The sequence below is a fragment of the Larus michahellis genome, chromosome 4, assembly GCF_964199755.1.
Source record: "Larus michahellis chromosome 4, bLarMic1.1, whole genome shotgun sequence".
In the NCBI taxonomy this organism is placed as follows: Eukaryota; Metazoa; Chordata; class Aves; order Charadriiformes; family Laridae; genus Larus; species Larus michahellis.
In genome coordinates this window covers 94,238,017-94,262,647 of record NC_133899.1, presented here as the reverse complement: position 1 = coordinate 94,262,647, position 24,631 = coordinate 94,238,017, and the positions used below count along the sequence as shown (strand labels likewise).

General features: G+C 61.5%; 2 protein-coding genes across 2 annotated transcripts; both read right to left on the bottom strand.

Annotated features, from left to right (window-relative positions):
* Positions 1-449: 449 nt before the first annotated feature.
* Positions 450-6,959, bottom strand: SIGIRR (single Ig and TIR domain containing). Its single transcript, XM_074586676.1, has 11 exons — positions 6,533-6,959; positions 5,733-5,999; positions 3,677-3,814; positions 3,188-3,374; positions 2,958-3,088; positions 2,622-2,762; positions 2,349-2,492; positions 2,170-2,272; positions 1,940-2,090; positions 1,194-1,374; positions 450-1,046 (listed from the first exon to the last, which is right to left on the bottom strand). The coding sequence occupies exons 3-11, from the start codon at positions 3,681-3,683 to the stop codon at positions 844-846; spliced, it is 1,248 nt and encodes a 415-aa protein (XP_074442777.1). The 5' UTR covers positions 3,684-3,814; positions 5,733-5,999; positions 6,533-6,959; the 3' UTR covers positions 450-843.
* A 4,304-nt stretch (positions 6,960-11,263) lies between these two features.
* Positions 11,264-24,631, bottom strand: ANO9 (anoctamin 9). The gene is made up of 26 exons (XM_074586845.1): positions 24,551-24,631; positions 23,920-23,978; positions 23,341-23,480; positions 22,879-23,063; positions 22,524-22,640; positions 22,164-22,300; positions 21,807-21,856; positions 21,198-21,256; positions 20,938-21,020; positions 19,427-19,561; positions 19,219-19,315; positions 18,732-18,792; positions 17,587-17,669; positions 17,036-17,140; positions 16,353-16,517; positions 16,228-16,264; positions 15,557-15,668; positions 15,192-15,249; positions 14,917-15,014; positions 14,547-14,713; positions 13,928-14,080; positions 13,455-13,602; positions 12,693-12,803; positions 12,433-12,526; positions 12,195-12,307; positions 11,264-11,291 (listed from the first exon to the last, which is right to left on the bottom strand). The coding sequence occupies exons 1-26, from the start codon at positions 24,629-24,631 to the stop codon at positions 11,264-11,266; spliced, it is 2,676 nt and encodes an 891-aa protein (XP_074442946.1).

The window sequence follows — 24,631 nt, the reverse complement described above, 5'->3', positions numbered from 1 at the left end:
ACACGTCCAGGGCTGGTGTCGCCCCCCTGGTGTGCCGGCACCCGGCACAGTCCGGGCTGGCATGTCGCGGTGCGTTTGTCTCCCCAGCTCTCCGTGTACAAACTCCCTGAGCCCTGTGTATCCCTGAAATAAAGGCCTTGAACGATGCCCACTTGCCCCCGCCCTTGGCTGGCACGCGGGAGGGGTGGAGAGCACCCGTGGGACGCTGGCGTGGGGGTGAGCTCACTCTGCGGTGACACCCCCCTCCCCGCGTCCGGGCGTTGCTCCGAGTCAGCATGGTGGGGACGCCGGCACAGGGACGGGATGTGGCACAGGGACAGGACAAGGCACGGCGTTGCCTACCCCGCTGCCCACAGTGGGGAGAGACCCACTGGTGGCACCCGTGTCCCCACAGAGGGACGAGACCCACTGGTGGCACCTGCATCCCCACAGACGGATGAGACCCGCTCGGAGCAGCAGCATTTTATTGCCACGGGACTTTCCATGGGAGAGAAGGTGCTGCAGCCGCTCCCATGGGGCATTTCCCAGCCACTGGGACTGGGACACGTTGCTTCTTGGAGAGCATCACCCATCCCAACGCTCATCCATCAGGCAGGAAAAATGTCCCTGCAGCCCACAGGGAGGGAGGGGGGCCCAGCACCCAAGGGTGCCCAGGCACTACAGCAGGGGTGTCCCCTGTTGATGGTTTTCCACCACAGAGCGTGCTGCCAGAAGGAGCCAGTCTTTCCCACTCAGACCTGGCCTTTGGTCCCATCATAAAGCCCAGGCTCCTCTGCCCATGATCTGGGTCCGTGTGGCCCCGCAGGGAAGGGGGATGCTGCCTTTGCCGACCCATGGCCCCACTCAGATGTCATCCTCTGTCACCAGGCAGTAGAAGTCCGTGCGGGCGCCGTAGTTGCGGGATCCCAGGTCTGAGATGTCGAGCTCGGGTCTCTGGCCGTCCCTCAGCTGTGTGTCCTCTGTTGTGCTGGCAGCCAAAGCCATGGGAGTGCCAGGGCCGGCGATGCGGGGAGGCGGGGGGCTTCCGAAAACGCACCCTCGGAGGCCTGGAACGAGGAGGGAGATGGATTTTTAATGGTGGGGAAGGGGCTAAACCTAGCCCGCCTGCCACGGGAGGGTGAGGCAAAGCTCAAAGGTGACCTCCAGTGCACATCTGTTCCCCCCAGGAGAAGAAGGAGGCAGGGGACAAGGACCTGTGCCGAGGTCCCCATCTGGGTGGAGGTCTCCATCGCTGTCCAGGTAGCTGCTGTGCAGGATCAGCATGGGGTCCTTGTCCTCCTGCAGCTGGGTCTGCGGGTCCCCCATGGTCCCCTGGAAGGACACTTTGCGGGGCAGGGCCAGGCACAGCTCCTTCCAGAAGTCTGATGATGGGGTCTGCGTGGGGCAGGGAGGAGATGAGCCGCATCGGGACCACCACGAAGCCAAGCCCGGCCCCGCACGGGGCTGGGGAAGGCTCTGTGGGGCTCGGCAAACTCTTCCTGGTGCTGGGAGCTGAGCCAAGGCGAGGGCTGTGCTCCCGGCATGGCAGTGTGCCCGTGCGCCGGTGGAGAAACCGGCCCAACCTGCTGAAATGCTCCCGAGGGCTCCAGCTCCCAGCCTGGCCCAAAATGGCCACAGCAGCCATGGGCCGAAGCTTCGCTCTGAGAGCAGAGGCTTCACCCCGTCGCCTCGGCCAGGGGAGACCCCAGAGCCACATAGGGCTCCTGATCGTGTAAGTTTGGGGAGTGAGCACCCAGAGCTGGGGCTGTTTCGGTTGTTTTTTTTTAAATTGCCTCTAAAAGACAAGTGCCCCAACCTGCTTTTTAGGAGCACTGAAGCATGTGGAGCAGCCCTGGAGCATGGCAGGGAGGCTGACACAAAACGGGGTGCTGGGGATGGAAATGGGGGTGATGGGGATGGAAATGGGGGTGCTGGCAGGACGGGGTCTCGCTGCGCTCACCATGGAGCCAGCTCGCCACACCAGCAAGGTCACCACGCTCCGGTGCTGCTTCAGCAGGCTGATGGCAGGGTGGGTGATCTCCCGGTACTGGCTCTCGAAGACGATGAAGATGGGTTTCTTGGAAAGCTCCAGCAGCCTCCAAAGCCCTTCCCTGTGGGACAGGCACGTGGCAGGAGGGTGAAGGACCCTCTGGCTCCCCTCTCCTGGCAGCAGGTAGGAGCCGCTCCTACCTGAAGCTGCTGTTGCACCAGTCTTGCTCCAGGTACGCGACAGAGAGGACCACGATGAGACGCCGGCACCGGCTCACGTTCATGATCAGGTCGGCCGAGGGCTCTGCAGACAAAGGGATTTCAAGCCCCCAGGTGCTGGCGTTGCCCCTCTGCCCGTCCCCACCGGGTTCAGTGCCTACCTGAGTTGGGCAGGATGGTTTGCTCGTCCAGGAAGAGCTTGTAGCCGTAGCGGTTCTCCAGCTGCGGCTTCATGATGAAGTGGACAAACTTTCGGTCATCCGGGGCGGTGGCGTGGGAAACGTAGGCGTCGTACAGCTTCCCGTCTGGGGAGAGCCATGGGGAGAGGGGGTGTAACGCCGGGGAGGGCTCTGTGTGTCAGCGAGCCCCCAGCTTGGGGGAGGCTTTTCCCCCAAGGGGGGGCACCACATCTGTGCCCTTCCCCGGTGGCTCACCGTTGATCTCAAGCTCGCCATACCGGTTCCGGTACCAGAGGAACATGCTCAGGCGGCATCGGACATAGAGGCCGGCCAGGAGCATCAGGAGCACCAGGACCAGGAGGGCTGCCAGCACCGCGGGCACGTGCCCTGCCGCCTCTGCAAGGACAGGGAAGGTCACGGTGAGCGTGGCCAGTGGCTCCTGGCCCAGGTTTTCTGGGTTTGGTGTAGGTTTGCGCCGCAATACACTGCCATGGGAGAGGCATCAATAATCCCCATGGGGCTGCCATTCCTGCCCTATGCAAGTGGGTCCTCCTTGGAGGTGTCCTGTCTCTGTCCCCGGTGTGTCCCTACCCACTCGCCGCAGGGTGAAGGTGGCCGTGGCATTGCTGACCCAGCAGGCAAACACCCCGAAGTCGGCATCGTGCGTGAGGTTGAGCTGCAGGACGCTGGCGAGGAGCCGCTCCGAGGCATTTTGGCCAAACCTGGGGTGAGATAGGGTCGCCGTGGTTTGGGCCATGTGGCACCGCCCCCGGCAGACAGACAGACAGAGGGATGGACGTGTCGCAGGGCAGGCTCCTTACCAGGCAGTGTCCTGGCTGCTCTCGCTGCCCAGCCACTGCCCGTCTTTGCTCCAGGCAGGGACAGGCTGGCAGTGCTCGGCGGCCGCCCAGCGCACGGTGCAGTTCAGCGCTACCTGGCTCCCCAGCGCCAGCTCCAGTGTCTCATTGGCAGCCGGGACGAGGATTTCGGGAGCCACGCTGCAAAGCTCTGGTGGGGGCACAGCGAGAAGGGGGTTTGGGATGGGAAAGCTGATCCAGCCCGTGGCTGGGCGGGCAGCTGCCATAGCCATCCTGGCTTCCCCAGAAAAACAAGCTCTGCCGTGGGGGTCTGGCACCAAGCGGCGCTTGCGGCTGTTTTGCAACAGGCTGAGCCGGTTTTGGGGGCTGGGATGGACCCTTGCCCGCCCTATGAGGCAAAGCTGGAGCAGCGAGCAGGACCCCTGGCCATGCCCGCTGGCGAGGGGTCCTTCCCAGCTGAAAACAGGTGAAAGTCTCCATTTCGCAGCCTACCTGCCATGGCGTGCTCAGGCGACGTGTGGGGGAGCTGCCGGCATCACCATCGGGCCACCGGCGGCAGGAGGGCCCTCGCGGCGCAGTGTCTTCCGGGGGGACAAAGTCCACCTGCCACTGCTGCAGGGCGGGCCGGGCCTGGAATAGGTCAGAAATGGCTCCATGAGCGCTGGCTGCTCCAGGCCAAGCCGGCACAGGGAGCGTCCCGGTGGTCCCCATCACTCCCCACATCAACTGGGCTCAGGGGACAACAGGTGCCGCTCCAGGGTGAAGCCAAAACCACGTTCCAGCCATGGCTTGGGGGCCACCATGTCACCACTTGGTGGCTTCCCTCCCCGCGCAGCGCCGACTCGCAGCCTGGGTTTCCCGACTGTGAATTTACAGGCGGGAGGTGATTAATGACCAACCGGGGTCTGCAGGGTGTTCAAAACGCAGCTTCGGCTCAAACCAGAGGCCAGCGAGGGGAAACGAGCTGCCGTCGTAGCTCAACTGCAGGGTGTGCAACACCTCCCCATGAAACCCCGGTGAGCTGGCCCTGCCGCTGTGTCTGGGGGGGCTCACGGGACCCCCTTCATGCTACCAACACCCTGTCTTGGCTGCAGCGCTGCTGGCAGCCTGGCCTGCCCATTGAGGTTGCTAATTAAACAGTGGGCGGTTTATTTATAGCAACACGGGCTTCCTACCGCGTGAGCTCTCACAGCGTTGAGCTAAGCCCAGTGGGCGCAGTGGTGGGAGGCTCAGCATGTCGCTACCCTGTGGCCGTGCCCAGGAGAGGAGTAGCCACACAGTGTGCCGTGCGTGGGGGCAAGCAGGGAGCGCGGGGACAGGGCGTGGGGTCAATCCCCTGGCTGGCACTGCACAATGGCCCCGCGGGAAGAGGGGGATGAGGAAAGACACCCCGCACCCTGCCGATACATCGCAGCGGTGCACCGGGGCACTGGGAGCAAACGACGAAGCAGAGCCTGGCGGCGGGGTCAGGCTCCTCTGTCCCCAAACACCTGCAGAGCCCTCAGTGCGGGCGGTGTGCCCGCTGGGGACGATGTGGGAATAACAAGGACGTCACGTTGCCGGTGATGCTGCAAGGCGGCACGACTGTAACCGCTGGGGCCAGGAGGGATAAACGTCTCTCTCGGCTGCCTCTTTGCCCCACAGCTTCATCGCTCTCGGTTGCAGCCCGGTTTTGGGCAACAGCGGGGCTGCTGAGGCCGGGCTCGCCCCTGCAGAGCCCGCAGTGCTGCTCTGCGTGAACAGGGATGGAGGGACATTGCTTCCCTTTGGCACAGCAGCCCTGGTGCCAGGGGTGAAACTGCAGGTCAAGGTACGCCCCGGATGCTTCTAACGTGTTCAGCTTGAGCAGCTGGAAAGCGACTTATACCTAAAATATTAACTGGGTTTCTCCACAGCTGATGGAAGAGCAAGGGGCAGAGATGAGCCAGCCCACCTGGCTTTTGCATGGGAAGGGGATGGGAGACGCTACACCAAGGTAGCATGGAGCTTTCTGTGCCCGGTGGGGATGCTCCGGCTCTCGGGAGCATCTCGGGCCGGATGGTCCAGCCCCTATGGGTCACTCGGAAATCGTTTCACTCTGATAGTCAGAAATAAGGAAGCCCCAATGAGACGCAGGCTGGCCAGAGATGCAGGCTGGCTGGAGAGCTCAAGATGCCCTAAATGCCAGCCAGCCAGGGCTCTGGGGCATGAAATGGCGATGGACGCCCAAAGGGCAGCTGGGTGTCAGGGCTGCCACCCGCAAGGGAGGGAGGAGCACGGATTAATGGGCAGCAGCGCAATCCCATTTCCTATGGCTCGGGGTTGGGGACACCCCGGTTTTGTAGCACGGCAGAGGACCCTGCGGTGGTGGGCGATGGGTGGGCTGCACATCCCCCCGGAGCAGGGCCACAGGGGAGCGAGGCGGGCAGGCGGCACAGCTCTGCATGTGCGGAGGGAGCGAGCGGGGCCGGAGGAGAGCAGCAGGGCTGGCGGGGAGAGGGCAAAACCCTCTGGCCCTGGCTGAGACGGCATTGACGCGGAAAGGGAAGCGGAGGAGAGCTGCATTTACCTTTGGAGTTTCCCCCGGTGCCCCAGCCACAGGCTTCCTGCCAGCCACCTCCCTCATGCGCTGCTCCAGACGACTGGACCTGCCAGATCAGTGCTTGTTTTTTATCTTTTTTTTTTTTTTTTTAATAATGTATTTATTTTCCCCCTCCCCGGTTCAGCCCCTGCCCTTCAACGGGCTCTCCTGCCGCCCCAATCGCCGGGCGCCAGGCCCGCAGGAGGGGTTGGCCGTCCCTCCCTCCCGCTGCTCCACCTCCGTCTCCACCTGAACCTGTGAGGGGAAAAAAAAATAAATAACTCTGGCTTTAGGGGAGGGGAAAGGAAGAAAAAAAGAAAGGAGAAAATTAAGGTAACCCACCCAACCTGACGGCCCAGCAGCCCCGGGGAGCCCGGCACACACAGGTTGCATGAGGATCCTGGTGCCAAAGAGGAAATTCTGTGGCTCTCTAGGGCTGGAAAAGCCCATGGAGGTGTCAGGGCAAGATGAAACCCGCACTGAGCACCCACCAGCACCAGTAATACCAGCTCCCCGGGCCACGGCGGCAGCCGGGGGCTTGCACTGGAGGTCTGGGGGTGTCTGCTCAACACAGAGCCCTGGGAAGAGCCTGGGCAGAGCCTGCATTTTGGGACACTGGTTTGCTGAGCACCGGCAAACTCGATACTCTTAGGCTTTGTTAAGGTGAGTTACTGACGGAGGGAGGTGGGGGAAGGCCAGGCAGACCCGGCTGTGCCCACGGGCATCTTGGGGTCTCCCGGCTGTTTCTTTCTCCTGTATGATTTTAAAAGCCTCTTTGAAGCCGGTACCGTGGAGTGGCTCCTCTAGCTGGTGCTGGCTGCAGGGAGCCGGTCCCCGCCGTGGCCACTCGGAACGGCAGGTGATGGCTTGCAATAGTGACCGAGGAGGCGACCGGAGCCCTCGCACGCCGGGGCATGGGCTGCGTCCATGGCGGTGGCACGGCCTGGCGCTGCCCCCAGCGAGAGAAACTCTGACCTGACCCGCAGCTGCTGCGCTGCACAAACATCGGCGTCTTCAGTGAGGTCATCACAGGGTTTGGGGCCAAAAAGGGAAGAAAAGAGGCTATTTTCCTCCCGCAAGGCCCCAGCTCAAGCAGGGTTAGAGGCTCGGGATGGCGTCAGGGCCCTGGCACCCCATCACACCTCCACGCTGGGGCCGGGCGGGTGAACGGCCGGCCGGGACGGGCTCTTTCAGCTTTCGCTCCTAATTATTAATTTATTTTTACTTATTTTTTACCGAATCCCGGCCGCCCGGCGGCTGAGCCCGGGCCGCGGCCGCCGCCCGTTGTTTCCATGGCAACGCCCCGCTGCCGGGCCGGAAGCGGGCCCCGCGCGGTGCACGCCGGGTGCTGTAGTCCCGCCCCCGGCACTGCAAGATGGCGGCGGCGCCCTCAGCCGCCCGACGCACCCTGCGGCCGGGGCCGGGCCTGGAAACGGGGGAACCGGGGGCTGAATGCGGCCGGGTCAGCGCGGCGACGGGCCTCCCCCGCCCCCGAGGGAAAAGCTGTCCCTGGGTAAAGGGTATATATGTATTTTTAACATAAATATATAGAAATAAACACACAGGTGGCAGGTTAGGTCTGTGGGCCTGTTTGCATGGAGAAACATCCCGTCTCGGACTGCGTCCCCAGCAGCGTGGGCAGCAGGGCCCGGGGGGGATTCTGCCCCTCTGCTCCGCTCTGTGAGACCCCCCTGCAGTGCTGCCCCCAGCGCTGGGACACCGACAGCAGAAGGACACGGAGCTGTTGGAGCGGGGCCAGAGGAGGCCCCGGAGATGCTGGGAGGGCTGGAGCCCCTCTGCTGTGGGGACAGGCTGAGAGAGCTGGGGGGGTTCAGCCTGGAGAAGAGAAGGCTCCGCGGAGACCTTCCAGCCCCTTCCAGGCCCTCAAGGGGCTCCAGGAAAGCTGGGGAGGGACTCTGGATCAGGGAGGGGAGCCATGGGACGAGGGGGAAGGGGTTTCCACTGCAAGAGGGGAGATTGAGGTGAGATATTGGGAAGAAATTCGTGGTGAGCCCCTGGCCCAGGTTGCCCAGAGAAGCTGTGGCTGCCCCATCCCTGGAGGGGTTCAAGGCCAGGTTGGACGGGGCTTGGAGCAACCTGGGCTGGTGGGAGGTGTCCCTGCCCAGGGCAGGGGGTGGCACTGGGTGGCCTTTAAGGTCCCTTCCCACCCAAACCATTCTATGATTCTATGGTTGTGTAAAGTACTGGTGCTGTTGACCTATTGTGGGGGGAAAAAAGGGATAGAGGGAACCCTGTTGGAGGGTTGGGGCCTTGGGAATGGCCCCTTGGTCCTCTGCCCTCCAGCGAGGCAGCTGTGTGCATGTTCAGGGTAGCAGTTACTTCAGCAGCTCTCTTGCCGAGTGCTGCTCTGTTGTTCCCAAAACCATGGTCACTTTGTGCGTGGGCTGTGAATGCCAGTGTAGACAGTTGTCTTTGTGGGATGATAAAGGATCCCCAGGAACAAGCCCAGATCCTGGGGATGGCAAGGGCGTGAGGAGGCTTGGTGGCAAATTGGGAGCTGATAAAATCTTTTTTTGTCCTTTAGGGTTATTCCTGTGGGTAGGTAAGTTAAAAGCAAGAAGGAGCGGAGGCGGTTTTGGTCGCAGTGGTGAAAGGACAAAACAAGCCGGAGGGCTGGAGCACGGCTCATTTCAGCTCCCTGCGAGATAGTTAGTGGCTTTCCATGCTCTTGGGAGTGAAGTTTTGAGGCTGAGTTAACCCTGGTGCCCTTCTCTGCAGTGCTGATTTGGGCATGTCACTGCCGGGAGAGTTGCCTGGTGTCTGTGGCTGGCCTCAGCCATGGGGCACAGCCCCACGGACCCACCGCCTGCGGGGAGCGCCTGTGGTGGGACCCCTGGGGGATGCTGACAGCGTGACGGGTTCAGCAGTGGAAAGGCTGTGCCCCTGCCCTCTGCTTCGGCAGAGCTGTGTCCTGCCAGGTGGGCAGCGGCGGGGGTCGGTGTGGCTGGGGAAGGAGGTGGCTCTCCCCGGCTCTGTGTCTGAGTCCCCCGGCAGAATCCTCTTGCGCTGAGGCTGTCGCCCTCAGACCCTGCGCCGTGCCGGGGCTTGTGACCCCGTCCTGCCTGCTGCCTGGGGTGAGTGCGCTGCTGAGGCACGGATGGCTCCCTGCGGACTAGCAGGTGAGTGGAAATTACTGTGTAACGTGAGCTCGCTAATAGCCAAATCTTGATGCATTTAACAGCTTGAAGCTAATTAAATTTAAGCTACTTAGAGCTGCCAGGCGACTGTGTTCTAAGACCATCAATACAATACGAAACCAGGGTTCGCTTCCAAGTCCCAGAAATGAGAATGTTGCTACAGGATGAGGTGCCACCTGGTGAGAGACCTTTAATCACAATCTCTGCTCCTCTCCGAGGAGGCACAGTGGGTGCTGGCTTTTTGCTCTTAAACTGGGGCTGTCCCGACCCTTCAAGCGAGCTGAAAGCGGTGTGGCTTCTCGCGACATGTGCAGTGCTCAGGGCGCTTTGTACAGTGAGAACTGGTCTAATTACGAGAGGAAACATCACTGCGCGGGTGTCTGTACAGCGGTATGGCTCTAGCCACAGCAGGGGCTTGGAGCAGTCTGGCTTTTATTTACAGAACGAGATAAATCAGCCCTAATGAAATAGTTGTTCATGACCTGTGGTGCTCACGTTTGCTTATCTGCATCTTTCTGTGTTCGCAGGGTGGCTATCACAGCTGTTACATGAGCGCACACACGTTCACGCTGCGGCACCCTTGTAGCTCCCACATTTCGTTCAGTTTATCCCCACAACTCACCTCCAACACAAGGAAGCACCTACTGCCTTTTTATAGAGGAGGGCATGAAAGGGTGGAGCTCGAGGTTAAGCTTACAAACCCATTAAAAGTTTCCAGTTCTTATGAAGAAAAAAGACTCTAAAGCTTTGAAACGCTCTAGTGGATTTGCCCTGGAGTTACCAGAACCATAAGAAAGCTGGAAACTGAGCTGCGGTCACCTGTCCCATGCTACTGCCTTTCTCATTAATTGCAATTAGGAAAAATTAAGAGAAAGGCTTTTTCCCCGTACGTTTGCAAACGCAGCTCGGTGAGTGCATGGGCCTGGCGTAACGGGCGTGGGGAATCTCGGGGCATCAAAGGGCTGTTTCTGCCCTCGATGCCAAGTGAAGAGTCACGTGTTTGAGGGCACGTTATCGTTCCTGGGCAGCGATGAACAAAGACTTTGTTCCTTGAGCATAAATAACTCTGCCTCGAGTCGGTAAACAAATTGTTAAAGCTAGGTGCGGCAGAGAGCAAGGCTAAGGGGCCAGGAACACGCGTGTCTAAGAGTGGCAGTGGTGGCTGTGAGACCAGTCCAGCCGCGGGATGTCACCCTGGCTCCCCTTCTCCCGCAGCTGTGGGGAGAAGGGGCAGCCCCAGCCAGCCCTGCAGGGCCGCAAGGGAAAAGCTGGAGGAACGTCAGGCTGGCTGGAGGTTGTGTTTTGGGGCAAGAGATAACCCTTGCTAGCCCTATCGCTCAGGATTTCCTGTGCAGCTCAGTATTTCTGTTACCCCAGCACGTTTACCAGGCTGTTTTCCCACTGCGCGTGGTCGAAGTGCCAACCTTTTAAGCGTCTCACCAGCCAGCACCCACACTCAGCCCTAGCCCCCGGCTATGCACGGATGCTTCAGCTCCGGCCTTTTTTGATTATCCAAGTTAAGACAAAAAAGGTTTAGGGGGGGGACAGTTTCTTCGGGTGATGTGGATGGCAAAGGAGGGAGGCAGGAGTGATACTCACGGTGTGAGTACAGTGACTCAACGGCAGCTGAAATGCGTCTGCTTGTGTCTGCGTGGGTGTTACCTTTATTTACCATTTTGCTCCTGGTAGTTGAGCCGGGCACAACTGCCGGGAGTGCTTAGGGCAGACGCAGAGGCTCGGCTGAGCCCGGAGCGAAACACAGCCAGGATAATAACTGCATTTTTCCAATGTCCCTGAAAACAGCAGGTGGGAGCTGCAGCCACGCGGAAGTTGTGTCGAGAGGAGACTTGTGGTGAAAGAGGAAGGACTCGAGTTTCTCAGTGGGGCAGGAGACAGGAGATCACTGAAGGCAGAGGAAAAAGGGGTCAAAGTGCAGAAAAAGAGCTGGAGAGGGAAGCTGGAACGAGGTAACTGGCTTTTCCTGCGATGCCGGGCACATTAAGGCCATGATTGTCGAGGAAGCCAGGTCATCTCCTGCCGACCAGCGTCGCGCTCGCCCGACGGCGGCTGGGTTCTGCACCGCACTTTGTCCCTAGTGCCAAAGCTCTTCCCCGGCTCCTCGGCGTGCTGGGAAGGCACCATCCCCGGCTCTGCCGCAGCTTCCTTCCTCCTCACGGCCTTGCAAGTGGGAAAGCATCCTGCTCCTGCGAAGCCACCGTCACGTCGTCACTTCCCAGTTCAAGTCCAAGCTCGGACACGTGGCCTGTCTCTGTGGTGGTTCCTCCGGCGCCCGCGGCACCGCTGCCAGGCTGGGGAGGGGGGCTCAAATCTGTGTTTCTCGTTCTCCTCGGTGAGCGGTGGCTACACCTCGGTGGAGTACTCCATCATGCTGGGGGAGAAAGGAGAGGGGCGTCGTGGAAGGGAACTGCCCAAGTCGGGAAGCAATGGGAGGTGTGGAAAAATGTTCAGAGTGGGAACGGGACCTTTTGACAAAAATAAATGGAGAAAGAATGATACCCAGCTTCTGGGAAATCCCTGTTTGTGGAAGTCCCTCCGTCAATGGGAGAGCCTGAAAGCTGAGCGGTGGCAGCATGGTGCTTCCTGAGCCCCGCTCGCCTCTGCTCTCGCCGGGATTTTGGGGTGGCAGCTGGGATGAGGTGGCCGTGGAGAGGAGCAGGCTGAGCCCTCCTCCAAAGCGGGGCTCAGTCCGTGAAGGGCAGCAGCACTGGGGCAGCCCAGCCTATGGCTCTTGGCTACAGTGCTTCTGTTTCCCGCTCAAATACTTGATTTTTATTTTTTTTTAAACAAAGTTTAAATGGAAAACTTGGGCAAAATTTTTCCTTGTTTTAACATGGAGCTTTTCTTTTTCTGAAGGAAAAGCCAAAGCCAAGCAGACCCTTTCTCTGGTGAGCTCCAGTATTGAATTGCCTCAGGTGGGACCCATCTCACTGGCCTCGAGTGCCTGCAAGCACCTGGGCTAGTGAGCGAGGCCTCGGGCATGGGGGGAGCTGGATCCTCGTTTACGGGTAATGCAGCTCATCTTAAAAGGAGCGGTGTCTGCTGGAGGCCCCAGGTAGTGGCTGGGCTGAGAGCTGGGGGAGAAGCTTCCCTGGAAAGGTGATGGAGGAGCTCCCCGAGGGCAGGAGCTCGCAGCCCCGCCGTCCCCACGCCTGTGGTGGCCATTGTTGGCCTGGCCGTGGGGCTCTGGAGGGATGGTCCTGCAGCCCGGCAGGTCTCCCGCTGGAGGAGCACCTCAGCACAGCGGCCCCGGCACCGCTGGGGCATCACCCACCTCAGTTCTTTACGAAGGTTGTTGTGTTTTCTGACTCGAAATTTATTCTTAACCGACTGGGGGACGTCGGGGACGTACCAGGCTGCAATCAGTTTGACGCACAGAGCCACGTGCTGCAGAGAGCAAAGGGAGCCGCCGCGGGCAGTGAGGACCTCCCTGCGCCAGTTAACGTGGCCCGTTCCCCCCTGCCGCCATCCCCCCGACTGCCCCAGCTCCTCCTGCCTCCCCGGGCGCTCACCTCGAAGAGGATGAGGAAGGCCAGCCGGGCTGCGAAGATGTGCCAGAACTGGACGGTGTAGCTGTAGTCGTCGGCGTTCCTGTAATCCCGGTACCTGCAGCACAGCCCCGTCGGTGCCAGCCCAGGCTAATTCCATGGGGGTCCGAGAGGAGCCCCGGTGGCCACCTCCGAGCCCTGCCCCACTGCTGCCAGGCGGCAGGCGGGATGGCACGGTGAGGGGCTTGGGGCAGGGGACGTTACTGAGCAATGGCTGCTGTTACCTGCACTCCTTGATCTCAAGGTCCGACAGCATTTCGGGCACCTTTGTGTGCGGCTCAAAGTCCTGGATGTGGAAGACGGAGAGGCTGTGGTTGATGTAGCCGGTCAAGCAGCTGCGGGGGGGGAAAGATCATGTCACTGGCCCGGCGGTGATGGGGGGCTGCTGGTTCCTGGCCAGGCTGGGGAACTGGGGCATGCCCTGACCAAAAGCTGCAGCTCCGGTGTCTTTCCAGCAGATGCAAAGTCCTCTGATTGCTACAAAGGCTCTCTGCCCGCAGCTTTTCTTTCTAAGGTTTCCCTGGTGCGTGCGTTCTCAGGTGATGGCTAGTACCGTTGAGCACAGGCTGTAGCCTTCCGTTCCGGGAGGCCAGCACCCAGCCGGGGCTCTCCCTCCCCTCCCTAGCTACCCACTTCCTCAAAGCCTGGGGGAAATGAAGGTCTCCGAGACTTGTGTCCAGTCCGACTGAACTTGGCCGGGGAGCCGAGGCTCGGAGGAAAAGGGGCAGAGAACATGGGCGGGCACCCAGGCAGCCCTCTGGTGCTCTCTCCACCCAGGGGCACCCGTTTACCCACCATGGGAGGATGTGAGGAGGTGGCCAGCTGGGATTCTGGAGATGGTGTCATCTGTAAAACCCTCCCCTGCTCCCCTTTCCCCCCACCCCGCCATGGGGGACTGCTCAGCTGCCTTGCGCTTCTGCACTGGCGGCACCGCGGCCGGCAGGGACACTGCAGGCGGGGCTGCGACAGCCGACCGACGCACTCACTCCACGCCTGTGCTGTTTTCCATCATGCAGGGGCTGTAGGTGTACTTGTAGACCTGCATGGGAATGAAGTCGGACGTGATGGCGATCACCAGTCCGTTCCCGATGACAGCCAGGATGCCGATGGCCTCCAGGACCTGCAGCCAGATCCCTGTGGGAGAGGAGCGGTCAGTGGGGCCCCGCTGACACTCGCTGCCACCGCTCGAGGGCTGCGGACCAAGCCCCAGCGCAGGGACGGGTTTGGCATGGCAGAAGAGCTCAAGGGAGGAGAACCTCCGAGCTGCCCCTCAGCCTCTGCAGGGTCTGAAATTGCTTCTCCTTCCCCAGCCCTGTGCTCTCCCACCTCCACGGTGAAGCGATGCCGGTCCCTGGCAAAGGGATGCTCAAGGGCTTCACACTGGGGGAAGGGCTTAACGCCGGCACCGTCCGCGCAAACAGCAGTGCAGGAAGGGGGGGCTCTGTGGGCCCCGTCTCACCGATGTCGTTGGCCTTCCTGGGCACGATGCGCCGGCGCAGACGCATCATCTTGATGGCATCCAGGCGGATCTCAAAGAGGTTGTTGCAGAACGCCAGCAGCGGGGCGAGGGGAAAGGCGGCGACGAAGATGGTGGTGAAGCTGTACTGGATCACTGCGCAAGGGCAAAATGCCGGTGTGAAACCACCGCAGAGGGGATGTCCCGCAGGGTCCTGACCGCTGTCTGGGTTCGTCCTGCTTTGTGGCTGGTGTCAGAGGGGCTTTGCAGGGGAGATAGACCTGTCTTGGGGACCCCACACCCCCCCAGGGGACAGCCACCCCTCACAGGGCTGTTGGAGAGGGGGGTCTGTGAGGGTCCCACAGGGCACTGGTTGAGCACCGCGGGGTTACAGCCAGCCCCTTACACTCCTGGGAGGAGAGGAAGGTCCCAGGCCAGCGCCGTTCCCTGCCCTCGCTTGTTGTGGGAACGATCTCGGTGCGCCAGCGCTCTTGGAGCGGGGCTGGGCATGGAGCTGGTCTCGGAGCTCCCCTGGCCCGCCGGTGGGCTCCCCAGCGCAGGCTCTGTCCAGCCACGGAGGGCGCGTGGCTCTGCACCCAGCATCCCTCCACCCCCTGCGTACCCATCTCCAGGAACTCGTCAAACAGGCTGAAGGCGTTGACCTCGCTGAGCTGGTAGTTGCTCAGCCACTGCCTTTTGCAGGGGTCCTCGGCCTCCTCCTCCTCGCCCAGCATCACCCTTCTCTTCTTGGGGCGCTGCCACTTCTTGTGCAGCTTGTGGCTTATCCAGCTGCAAGGGGAGGCAGTGACTTGTACCGCTGCCTGCAGAGGACAGCAGAGCGGAGCCGCTGCCAGCTCGGCCCTGGAGACCCGAGGCGGAGGAAAGGAGGAAAGGCGGCCCAAGGACCAGGGTTACTCTCTGTAAGAGCTGGGACGCTGCCCTGAGTGCGCAGGAGCACCGGCCAGCGCTCCGCGGGCTGGGGGAAAGCTTACGGGATGAGATACTCCATGACGTTGCTGATGGTCTGCTTGAGCAGCATGATGATGGCCATCTGGATGAAGAGGTCGGTGATGCAGCCGCTGGGGTGGCACTGCGGAGGGAGGAGAGGAGTTGTGCGCCGCAAGCTGGGCCGCCTGGCCCAGGGGCTGTTTGGCCAAGGCGGGTACCACAGGAGAACGCTGCGATCCCAGAGCCTTGCTGGGCAGCAGGGAAAGGAAGAGTAGGAGTTGGGGCATGGGGTCAGAGAGCCCCATGGCGAGTCCCTCACCTCCTCCAGCCTCCACCTGCCAGCGATGCGCACGTAGTTCCCTGGGTGGCCGTTGATCCTGAGCAAGGGAGCAACAACGGTGGTGTCTGTTGAGCCCCGCTGCTGACCCCCCTTGGATGAACATCCAGGTGCGGGACGGAGGGCACCATCCTCCAGGCACTAGTGCAGAGGCAAGGGGCTTCCCCCACCCGCCGTGCCCACGGGGAAAAGTCACGGCCCTCCCGAGGTCCCAAATGGGACCCCTGTGCCTGGCGGGGAGGGCAGAGGGACTGGGCTGTCCCTCGACCCTGGGGACAGTTGGGGATGTATGTCCCAAACCCAGGCTCCCCTCCGCTCCCCCCCTCTGGCCCCCAGCCACCGCTCACCGTCCCAGGAAAAAGGCGATGTAGATGAGTGAAGAGAAGTTTGTGAAGAACTGGAAGGTGAAGATCTTTATGGTGAAGCTGTTCTCATGCTGGGAGAAGGTCCGTGGTTTCTCTGGGGAAGGGAGCAAGGCCCAGGGGCTTGGTCACAGAGCGGTGGGACCTTGCCCTGCTCCCCCTCGGATGCCACCTGAGCTCTTTGAAGGTTGGAAGGGTGTCTCTGCCCCTCATGGGGCCTTCTCTGCCCTTCACCTGAGCCCTTGGATGGAGCTGAGCCCAGCTAAGCAGGGATGTCCCTCAGAGCCATGAGCTGGGGGAGAAGGGGCCCTTCGGCTGGGAGGAAAACCACGTTGTGAGCTCTGCTGCAGCTGTGGGGGCTTCCTGCTCACGCTGGGTCCCCGCCCCGTGGGGTGGCTACCCCTCCAAAGCATGACGTGGCTGTGGGACAGCCAGCTGGCAGCACGTGGGCCACGGGTGTTGGAGGGCTGCTGGCCTCCCACGGGGACCTGCCTGGCAAGAGCTGCCCGGTAGGCGCTTTGTGATGGTGGAGGAAGGGAAGGGGCCAGGACCTGCATTCAGGGACCAAGGCGGGGGCTGCGGTGAGGTCCCTGGGTACTGCTGGGCAGCTCGGCGCTGCGGGGTGCGGGTGGGAGACAGCCCCCCGTTTCCCTTACCCAGCTCACAGAGATAGAGGGCCACACGCCTGTTGACCTGCAGGACAGAGACATAAAATGAGAGGGGAGGGCTGATGGTGGAAAAGCAACAAGACCCTCTACCCACCCCATGTCTCACTCCGCACCTTGGTCATGATGACAATGGTGATGTAGTGCAACACGGCCCCCGTCATCACCGCCATCGTGTTGGCCTGCTCGTGGAGGAACCCCAAGTCGCTCTGGGTGAAGAGAGCGGTTGCTACCACCCGGTAAATGACAAGCCCGTGGGCAATGCCGATCAGCACGGCGATCTGTGGAGAAGGAGGGCAGCAGAGTGGTGAGAAACCGGGCATGGTGGGCACCTGCTCCATCCCACCTGAGGACCACCAGCCCTTCAAACCCCGGCTTCCTTCACCACAGCTCACCTGGACGTGGCCTCAAATGCAAGCCCGTGCTCTTCAGTTAAGGGTGAGAGGTTCAGAAGGTGGATGTCTCCACCTGAACTAACCATCTAGACTCTCTCTAATGGCCCAGAGAGAAACAAGGGCATCAAGGGTTTGCCTCTTCCTACCCTCTGCGTTACTGCCTTGATCCTCCCTGCATCCCACCATGGAGCAGAGCCTTCAGCCCAGATCCCCAAAGGGTGGTCGGCCTCTCCCATCAGCACAGTGAGGTGTGAGCGTAGGGGGGCCCCTGGATCCTTGTGATGGGCACGGACCTGCCCTGACAACCTGGTTTCTGCCTTTGCTCCGGTAATAGGACACTTTGCTCTGAGGTGCCGTTTGTGTGCCCTTAAACCAGACCTTCCCGCATTCACCTCGGCACGTACCATCACCAGAACCAAGAGGAGTATGATGGTGCTGCGGAAGTAGGAGTGCTGGTACTGCTGGGGTTCGTGCTGCAAATTATTGATCAGCTCCATAGCCAGCTCCTCCTTAAAAAAAAAGAAAAAAAGAAAAAAAAGTCAAAAACTGGGAAAGAAAGGATCCAGCAGAGCCGTGCCCAGGTAGTAGAAAGTCCAGGGGTCGTTGTGTTAACGGACATATGGGATGAGCAGCAGCAGAGAAGGTCAGGGGTGAGCACCCAACCCACAACGGCATGGTCAGTCCTGTTTGAGTTCAAGCCCTTGTGCAGGAGGAGTGGTGACTAGCAATGCAGAGAGATGGCTAGCATCTGCTTCACTCTCTGGAGGGCTCCGTCTCTCCCAGGACATCATCCCAGATGTGGGATTTGCTGTTTGATTAGGTGTCTCCGTTAGGTGTTTACATCTACAGAGAATCAAGCTGGGCACGGGGGTCCCTGCGACGTGTCTTTTCTGTAGGTCCAGCTGAGTCCTGCCCCGACGAGGGAAGCACTAAGCAGGAATGGCGACATCCTCACCTCTTCCTCGTCCCACCTGTACAGGTCCCAGTCGGTGACCACAGTGGCTCTCTGCCTCTTCCACAGCTCCAGGAACACAGTGGCTGTGGGGGCAAGAGAGAGCGCGGTGACACTCGGGGGTGGCTCGGGAGACGAAGTCACCCCTCCGTCCCACAGAGCGGGACGGACGGTCGCGTTACCGCCCAACCTCGCGGCAAACCCCGTGAAGGACGGGCAGCCGCCCTGCACCGCCGCGACCGGGGAGGACCCGGACACGCAGCAGCGAGAGCTCGGCCCCGCGTGGGGATGGGGCTGGAGCGGTGCGGGGGGGTTTCACCGGGAGTCAGGCCGGCTCTAGCGTCTGTAGGGGATTTGGCGTAAACCAGGGTAAGCACCAGGGCTGTCCTGCTGTGGTGGGCACGTTTACGTGGCCCCAGCTGGGGGGGGCCCACGTTATTCTGGATTAATGAAAAATACAGCTTCCAAGTGGAACAGGTGTCCCACACTGCCCCCCAGCACGGCTACACCCCTGCAAATCCATTTACAACCACCCCTTAATTGATCCGGATTGCCTTTCCCGAGCTTGCCCCCGCGTAGAGCACCCCACGCGACACACAGCAGCGTGTCCGTGACCTGCTCAGACCCTGGTCCCGCGGGCGAAATGCCCGGCGCCTGCCTGCGGTGCTGTTTGTGACCGAGGGCTGTAGTAAAGCCAAGCGAGGTGTGTCGCTGACGTGGTGATGGGTCCCATCAGCTCAGCCCCGGCTCTGCCGCTCGTTCCACAGCAGCTGCGAGAGCTGGGAGGGTCGGTGAGGGGCCTGGGGTCCCTCCCTCCTGCAGCTGCGGCCACTTGTGGCAGCTGCTAGAAAAGCCCAGCGAGAGGCTGCGGGTGCTTTGCAGGGCTTGTGGTGGGTGCAGGGGTGGGAGCTCTTGGGTGGGAAGGTAAGGAGTGGCTGGGAGCTGAAGGAGATCGCTGGGGTGATTTTGTCCCTTGCTGGGAGGGGAGCTGGTGGCCCTGGAAGTGGAGGAGAGAAGGGCTAAAACGCCGCTGAATGGTGGAGCTGTGCTGGTGTCCCGCTTTCCTCCACCCGCTCTCCCCCTAAGCCGCAGCGGGCTGCTCCCCCTTCCGAGCCGGGTGTGTTCGGCACCGAGACATCGACACCTACCCCAGATCGCCATGAACATGGCAAACAAAACCGTCGCCTCGTTGTCAATCATGTGAGTGACCTGCGGAAGATGAAGGAAGAGGGTGGCGGGGGGCAGGGGCTGTGGCACGCGGGCTCTGGGAGAGGCTCAGTGGTCCTCTTGCCACCCTGGTGCCCCCCAGGCAGGTAGAGATGCTGCAGGAGGGCGAAATGCAGGAAGGGGATGGACACTGGGACTCGTTAGGGGTAAACTTGATAATGGCTGGACTTGACGATATTAACAGTCTTTTCCGAGCTAAACAATTCTATGATTCCAGCTCTTCCTTGGTGGCGATGGAGATCGCGACCTGGCCGTACCTCCTCCTCGCCGCAGAGTTAGCAGAGGTTTCCTGCGTCTGGTGGCCAGTTTGCGGGGGTGGCTCTTCCGCCCCGCGGTGTGGGACCAGCCCAGGCTGGGAGCGTCTCCCCATCCCCTGCCCCGAGCCCGTGCTGGGAAGGGGCTGCCTACCTTGGCGTAGGTGCAGGTGTCGGAGAGGACCCAGAACGGGCACTTCTGGTCACAGAGCGGGCACATGATGGTGTTGGTGGCTTCACAGATCTCCTTGCTGGAGAGAAAAGGGCAGGGGGAAGCAGAGGGGGATGACGGTGGCTCAAAGCCACGTGCATAGCAAAGGCTCCGGAACGGATTGCGCGTTCGGCATCGCCGAGTGCCTTACCTCACCTGGCTGGAGTTGAAAACGGTGATCCCAGTCACGAAGACCAGCAGCCCAGCCACTGCAGCGAAGCCCAGCAGGTAGGTGTACCAGCCCAGCCAGGCAAAGTACAGGGCCACCTTCTCGCCGAAATAGCACCTGGAAGGGAAGGTGTGGTGTGGTTTGTGGCCAGAGAAGAGGCCGCGTTGTTAGGGGACACCTGAAAACGCTCTTCCAGCCCCAAAGGGACGCTGGGTCCAGGAGGGGCCGCGCTGTCTGGTGCCTGGGGATGGAGAGCAGCAGGAAGCTCTTGGGGGTGGTGGCTCAGTCTACACTACGTGGTGTCCTGCAGGGGTCTGGAGAAGCCCGTGAGAAGGCTTCTCCTGCTCTCAGTCAGCCTGGTGACTAAGATTTTCTATTTTTTTCCTTTTTTTTTTTTTTCTTCCCCCCCTTGGTTAATGTGCCGCAGGGAGAGGCACCCTGGCCGATGCCCACTTCCACGGGAAGGTGAGAGCGTGGGAGCGGCTGAGAGACCAGGTTGCAACCGGTGCCTGCAGAACCGTTTGAGAAACACCGGGCTTGAAGGAGATGCGGGGGCTGCGGGGTCTCTCGGGCCAAAGGAATCTCTACTTCTGGGCTCAGCAACCTCCCTGCAGCACCCTCGTGTCCCCTTCTTATGGTGGCGATCTCTCGGGCTTTCTGGCGTGGGGAAGAGGGCTGGAGGCGTGGGTGAGAAACGATGGTAGCTTCTGCCTGATGGACCTGCCTCCCCTCCTACATTCCGGAGGAATTAACTTCCTACCAGCAGCCAAAGGTAGGTGTGCTCCCTGGCCTTTGTTTCAAACTAAGGAAAACCCCAACAGTGTTCCCCCTTCCCTCAATTTCACGCTCAGCCCCTTAATCCTGGCGTGGCAGCGACAAGGCACGATGCAGTGACCTTAGGGACGTGCACCGCCGGGAGTCCCGCGTGCCTCTGCTGGGCCCGCAGGCTGTACTAAACGTTAAAGGAAGGAGAGCACGTCTCCGTTCTAACGCTTCTTCTCCCCGGGAGCCCGGCGACGACTTTATGAAGTAGCACGTTCTCCTCCTCCTTCCCCTGAGCGCGCAGAGTTCGTTTTCTTCCCCTTTTTAGCGTAGGAGCCGCGCTCTTCCCCGAGGGTTACGGTGGCGGCAGGAGCCCCTCGCCGCCTCTGCCGCCCCAGGCCGGGTGTGCCGCACTCCGTCCCCACCTCCCCTTCCCCCCGAAGGTGGGAGCGCACACGCGCGCGTGCTCGAAAACGAAGCGGGCTAATTAAAACCCGTGCAGATGCGGGGGTTGTCTCATACGACAAAATTAGCAGATGGAGCTCGGTGCCGCAGGGATACCCCTCAGGCTAAGAACTCGGCAGGCTTCAGAGGAAGCCCAACGCCTGCGAGAAGAGCCAGGTTCAAACTAACGATCTAAAAGAAAAGAGGAGCCTGGCAAAGGGCACGAAGCTCCCCGGGTTTCGGGTCTCGGTTAGAAGGATGTGCCGTGCCTCTTCTGCCCGTGTTACCTGATCTTCTCAATTGGCTGTTGGGAAAATATATCTCTCCAGCGAGCCCATCTCTCCTTTAGGAATTCCCTTACCTCTTCTTTCTGCAGAGCAGAGAAGTCGGTCGGACACAGGAATATTCGGGCAGCCCTGACCCCCAGCCCAGCTCCTGCCCCTCATCCAGAGAGGTCTCGGCGCAGCCCCGGCTGCCCAAAGGTCTCCCCCACCCGGCCTCGCTCCTCCACCTCTCCTGGCGTTTCCTCCCAGGTCCTCGGCCTCACCTCGTGCAGGGGGAACGCTGCCTCGAAGACCCTCTTCTTCCTCAGGTCGTGCAGCTTCTCTGGGGGCAGAGCGGAGCAGAGGGGATTAGTGAAGCTCTGCTCTCTCCCCGCGCGCTCCGTGCCGGGCAGAGTCATCCCAAACCTCTCCTGGAGCCTTTGAGGGGGCAAAACCACCCCGCCTGGGAGCGGCTGAGCTATTCAAGCGGGATCAGCGCTAATCCTGCCCTTGTGCTGCGCTGCCGCGGGCTGCCTTGGGGCTGGCTCTGGGAGCGAGCCAGGCAGGCAGGGCCCCGGGGAGAGCAGAAAGCAGCACCCCACACTGCCCCGCTCCCCCTGGGGCGTCGGGGAGGGCTGAGCTCTGCCGGGGACGGGGGGGGCGGCGGGGGGTGGCCGAGGTCGGGGGCTTGGGGACGGGGAGCAGAGAGAGGGCTGTTGCTGGTTCCTGCAGCCCAAATCTCCCAGCCTCCGGAGGCAGCAGCGAATTTGCTTGTCTGAGCTGCCCCCTCCCGCACCCTCCCGGGGGTGGCGAGGCAGCGGGGGGGTGCCCATGCCACCCTGGGGCAGGAGCCTCGCGGCAGATCCAGGCTGAGCATCACCCCGGTCCCTTACCGAGGTCAGACGTCACCGTGTTCTGCAGGATGAAGTTCACGATCCGTATCCTGAGCAGGGAGAAACTGCGGTTAAAGGCCGCTCTGGGGACACAGACTCGTGTTGCGTGGCCCTGGAAAGCAGGGGAGCGCCGGGGGGAGGAGGCGTGCACCAAAATCCAGGGAAGGAAGCGGGGGCAGGAATGGGAGCTGGCTGTGGACACTGCGAAGCCGGTAACTTTGCACGTGGTGGGTGGAGGTGGCCCGACGTGGAAAATGAAAAGCCTGGCACGACTGCGAGCTGAGCTGGAAAATGGGCGCTGGTGCGGAGAAAGGGAGTGCAAGGTGCTGGAAGTCAGTAGCCCGGCTCAGCACCCACCTGGTGGTCACTGGTATGTCACGATGGGCGTTGGGGTTCTGCAGCTTGCTGTCGGGGTTCCTCAGGAGCCACTGGTATTTCTGGAAGATCTGTTTTGGGGCACGGACCCCATAAAATAGCTTCTTGTCCTCAATTTTCTGGTGGGTGGAAGAGAAGGGCTGTTAGAACAACGCTGGCAGAGCCAGAGGGGCAGGGGCTGTGAGTCCCGGGGCTGGGCTCTCCCCTGGCTGATGTGGTGATCGGCTCCATGGTTCTGGGTCTCTCCCATCTCCTGGGGTGCAGGAGCCCAAACCGGGCTCGGATCCTGGACACCACAAGCCAGCCAAGTATCCATGACCTTTCCCTCCTGTAGCCCCTCACCTTGATGGTGAACCCCTTCTTGCTCAGCTCGTCCAGGAACTTCTTCCTCTTGGTCTCCTTCTTGCTGCCCGCTTCATGGATGTCGCTCACCAGCACAAAATCCCACTTCTCTTCAGCCTGCCCAGGGGAAATGCCAGGGGGTTTATGGGGGTGGCGAGCCCGGAGCTCGTGCTCTCGGCTCCAGCTGCTCAGAGGTTTGGACCTTCGTCGAGAGCATGTAGAGGGTCCCTGGGAGCTGGGAGCGGGCAGCAGAGTGGGGATGGGGAAACTGAGGCAGCCGCTGCCCTCGCACTGCCCCGCTCCCCTCTTTGAGCTGTGCAGAACTCGCTGGGAGCGCGGAGGGGGTGAAGCTTACCAGGGGGGCAAAGGGGTCCGAGTCTTCCACAGGATAATCCCGCCAGGGAGTCAACAGAATTTCATCCTGCAGAAGAGGAAAGGAGCGAAGGCTTCGTTGGGCTCGCTGGGAGACCTGCCTCCGGGCGCGGGGCAAACCTCTCCCTCCGAAGGCTTGGGCGGCACCTCGCGGCCCGGGACTGGAGCCTGCGGGGGCACCGGCACCAGGCTGTCCCGGGGCGAGCGCGTGTGGGCAGAGCTCTGCTTGCGGCGCACAGAGACCTTCCCCCCAGCAGAGCCCGCCTGCCCTTCGGGTGCTCCGGGGTGTGTCGTGGGTCCTACTCGCGGTACCCCAGAACGGGCAGAGCCCGTGTCGATCGGATGGTGTTACAACACAGGACCCAGACCCGCCTGGCCCCGTTTTCCTGCCCGCAGCCGCGGGGGGATGCCCAGGGAGGAGGGTACGGGCAGGCTCCTCTGAAACCTCCCCCCACGCCCTCCCGCTCCCCGCTCGGGGTCTTCCTGAGCCGGCTACGGCTCGTGCTCAGGGCTCCTGGGGGGCCGCTGCTCCGGGGCAGCGCGCAGCCCCCTCTGGAACTCGTCACGGCCAACGCTTGTGGCACCCTGGGGTCGCAAGGGAGCCAGGCAGGAGGGGAAAAACCCACCCCTCCCTCTGCTCTGGAGTTTGCTGCTGCTTGTTTCACCTGACGCCCCAACGCTTGTGCTGGAAGAGAGTCAACGCCAAACTCTCCGTGCTACAGTGGTTTTTACAACCTTTCATCAACCTTTTCCCTGCTTTAGTTGTTCCTTTCAGACAGGGCGCCGTGAGCTTTTGGCGAGGGTGGGGAAGGTAGTTTTGAACTCTGATGAAGGGAGAGCGGGGCACAGACCATCGGAGGCTCGTGCAGCCCTGTGGGAAAGCGGGTGAGAAACTTGGAAAACACCTCGGATGCTCGGTCTGCGGCCAAGGGACGGAGAGGGGAAGAGGAGCTGCTGGTGTTTGGCTCCTGCCCGCTCCCTCCCCTGTGCTACCGGCGGCGCGGGGGCGAGGGCGGCTGCTCACCTTCGCTGTTCAAGCCTAATGACGCTCAGCCACCCGTGCGGTGCGGTGTGGCTCTGGGGCTGCATGGGGGAAATGGGGCGTCCCTGCGGCAGCAGCCACCCTCTGCCCAGCCTTGACTGCTGGTAGAAAGTAAATGCCTCAGGAACGTAGGAGGGGAGGCAGGTCCATCAGGCAGAAGCTACCATCGTTTCTCACCCATGCCTCCAGCCCTCTTCCCCACGCCAGAAAGCCCGAGAGATCGCCACCATAGGAACGGGACACGAGGGCACTGCTGGGAGGTTGCTGAGCCCAGAAGTAGAGATTCCTTTGGCCCGAGAGACCCCACAGCCCCCGCGTCTCCTTCGAACAGCTTTGTCCCTGTCCTCTGTGCCCGGCTGCCCCACACGTTCTCAGCCTGGTTTTGCAGCCATGGCTCTCTCTTGGGCAGGGGGGTGAGTCCAACCAGGCTTTCAATGGGCTGGCAAGAGCACGCCGCGCTTCAGGTTCCCGTGAATGCCGTGAGTTTGATAACAACACGCTCTGCGGGCCGTGCTGGGACGGGGCAGGGAATGGGTCCCGTCTTAGAAACAGCATTTTTGGGGTTTCTGCAGATCTCTGACGTGGCTCATGGTGCAGCGCCACGAACAGTTACACCGCCTGTGCCGGGGGCACGGTGACGCCGCACAGAAGCGGGAAGGAGCTGGCAGGGGATGGGGATATCGTCAGTCGGCAT

What these genes read in the sequence shown, in the direction of transcription:
- ANO9 (XM_074586845.1), bottom strand. Translation starts at nt 24,631, where the DNA reads ATGCCGACTGACGATATCCCCATCCCCTGCCAGCTCCTTCCCGCTTCT. An exon ending in CACGGTGACGTCTGACCTCG is followed by an intron (nt 21,257 to 21,806) that starts GTAAGGGACCGG and finishes CTCTGCCCCCAG; the next exon opens with AGAAGCTGCACGACCTGAGG. An exon ending in TCCTCTTGGTTCTGGTGATG is followed by an intron (nt 16,518 to 17,035) that starts GTACGTGCCGAG and finishes CCTTCTCCACAG; the next exon opens with ATCGCCGTGCTGATCGGCAT.
- SIGIRR (XM_074586676.1), bottom strand. An exon ending in AGCAGCCAGGACACTGCCTG is followed by an intron (nt 3,089 to 3,187) that starts GTAAGGAGCCTG and finishes ATCTCACCCCAG; the next exon opens with GTTTGGCCAAAATGCCTCGG. An exon ending in CTTCACCCTGCGGCGAGTGG is followed by an intron (nt 2,763 to 2,957) that starts GTAGGGACACAC and finishes CTGTCCTTGCAG; the next exon opens with AGGCGGCAGGGCACGTGCCC.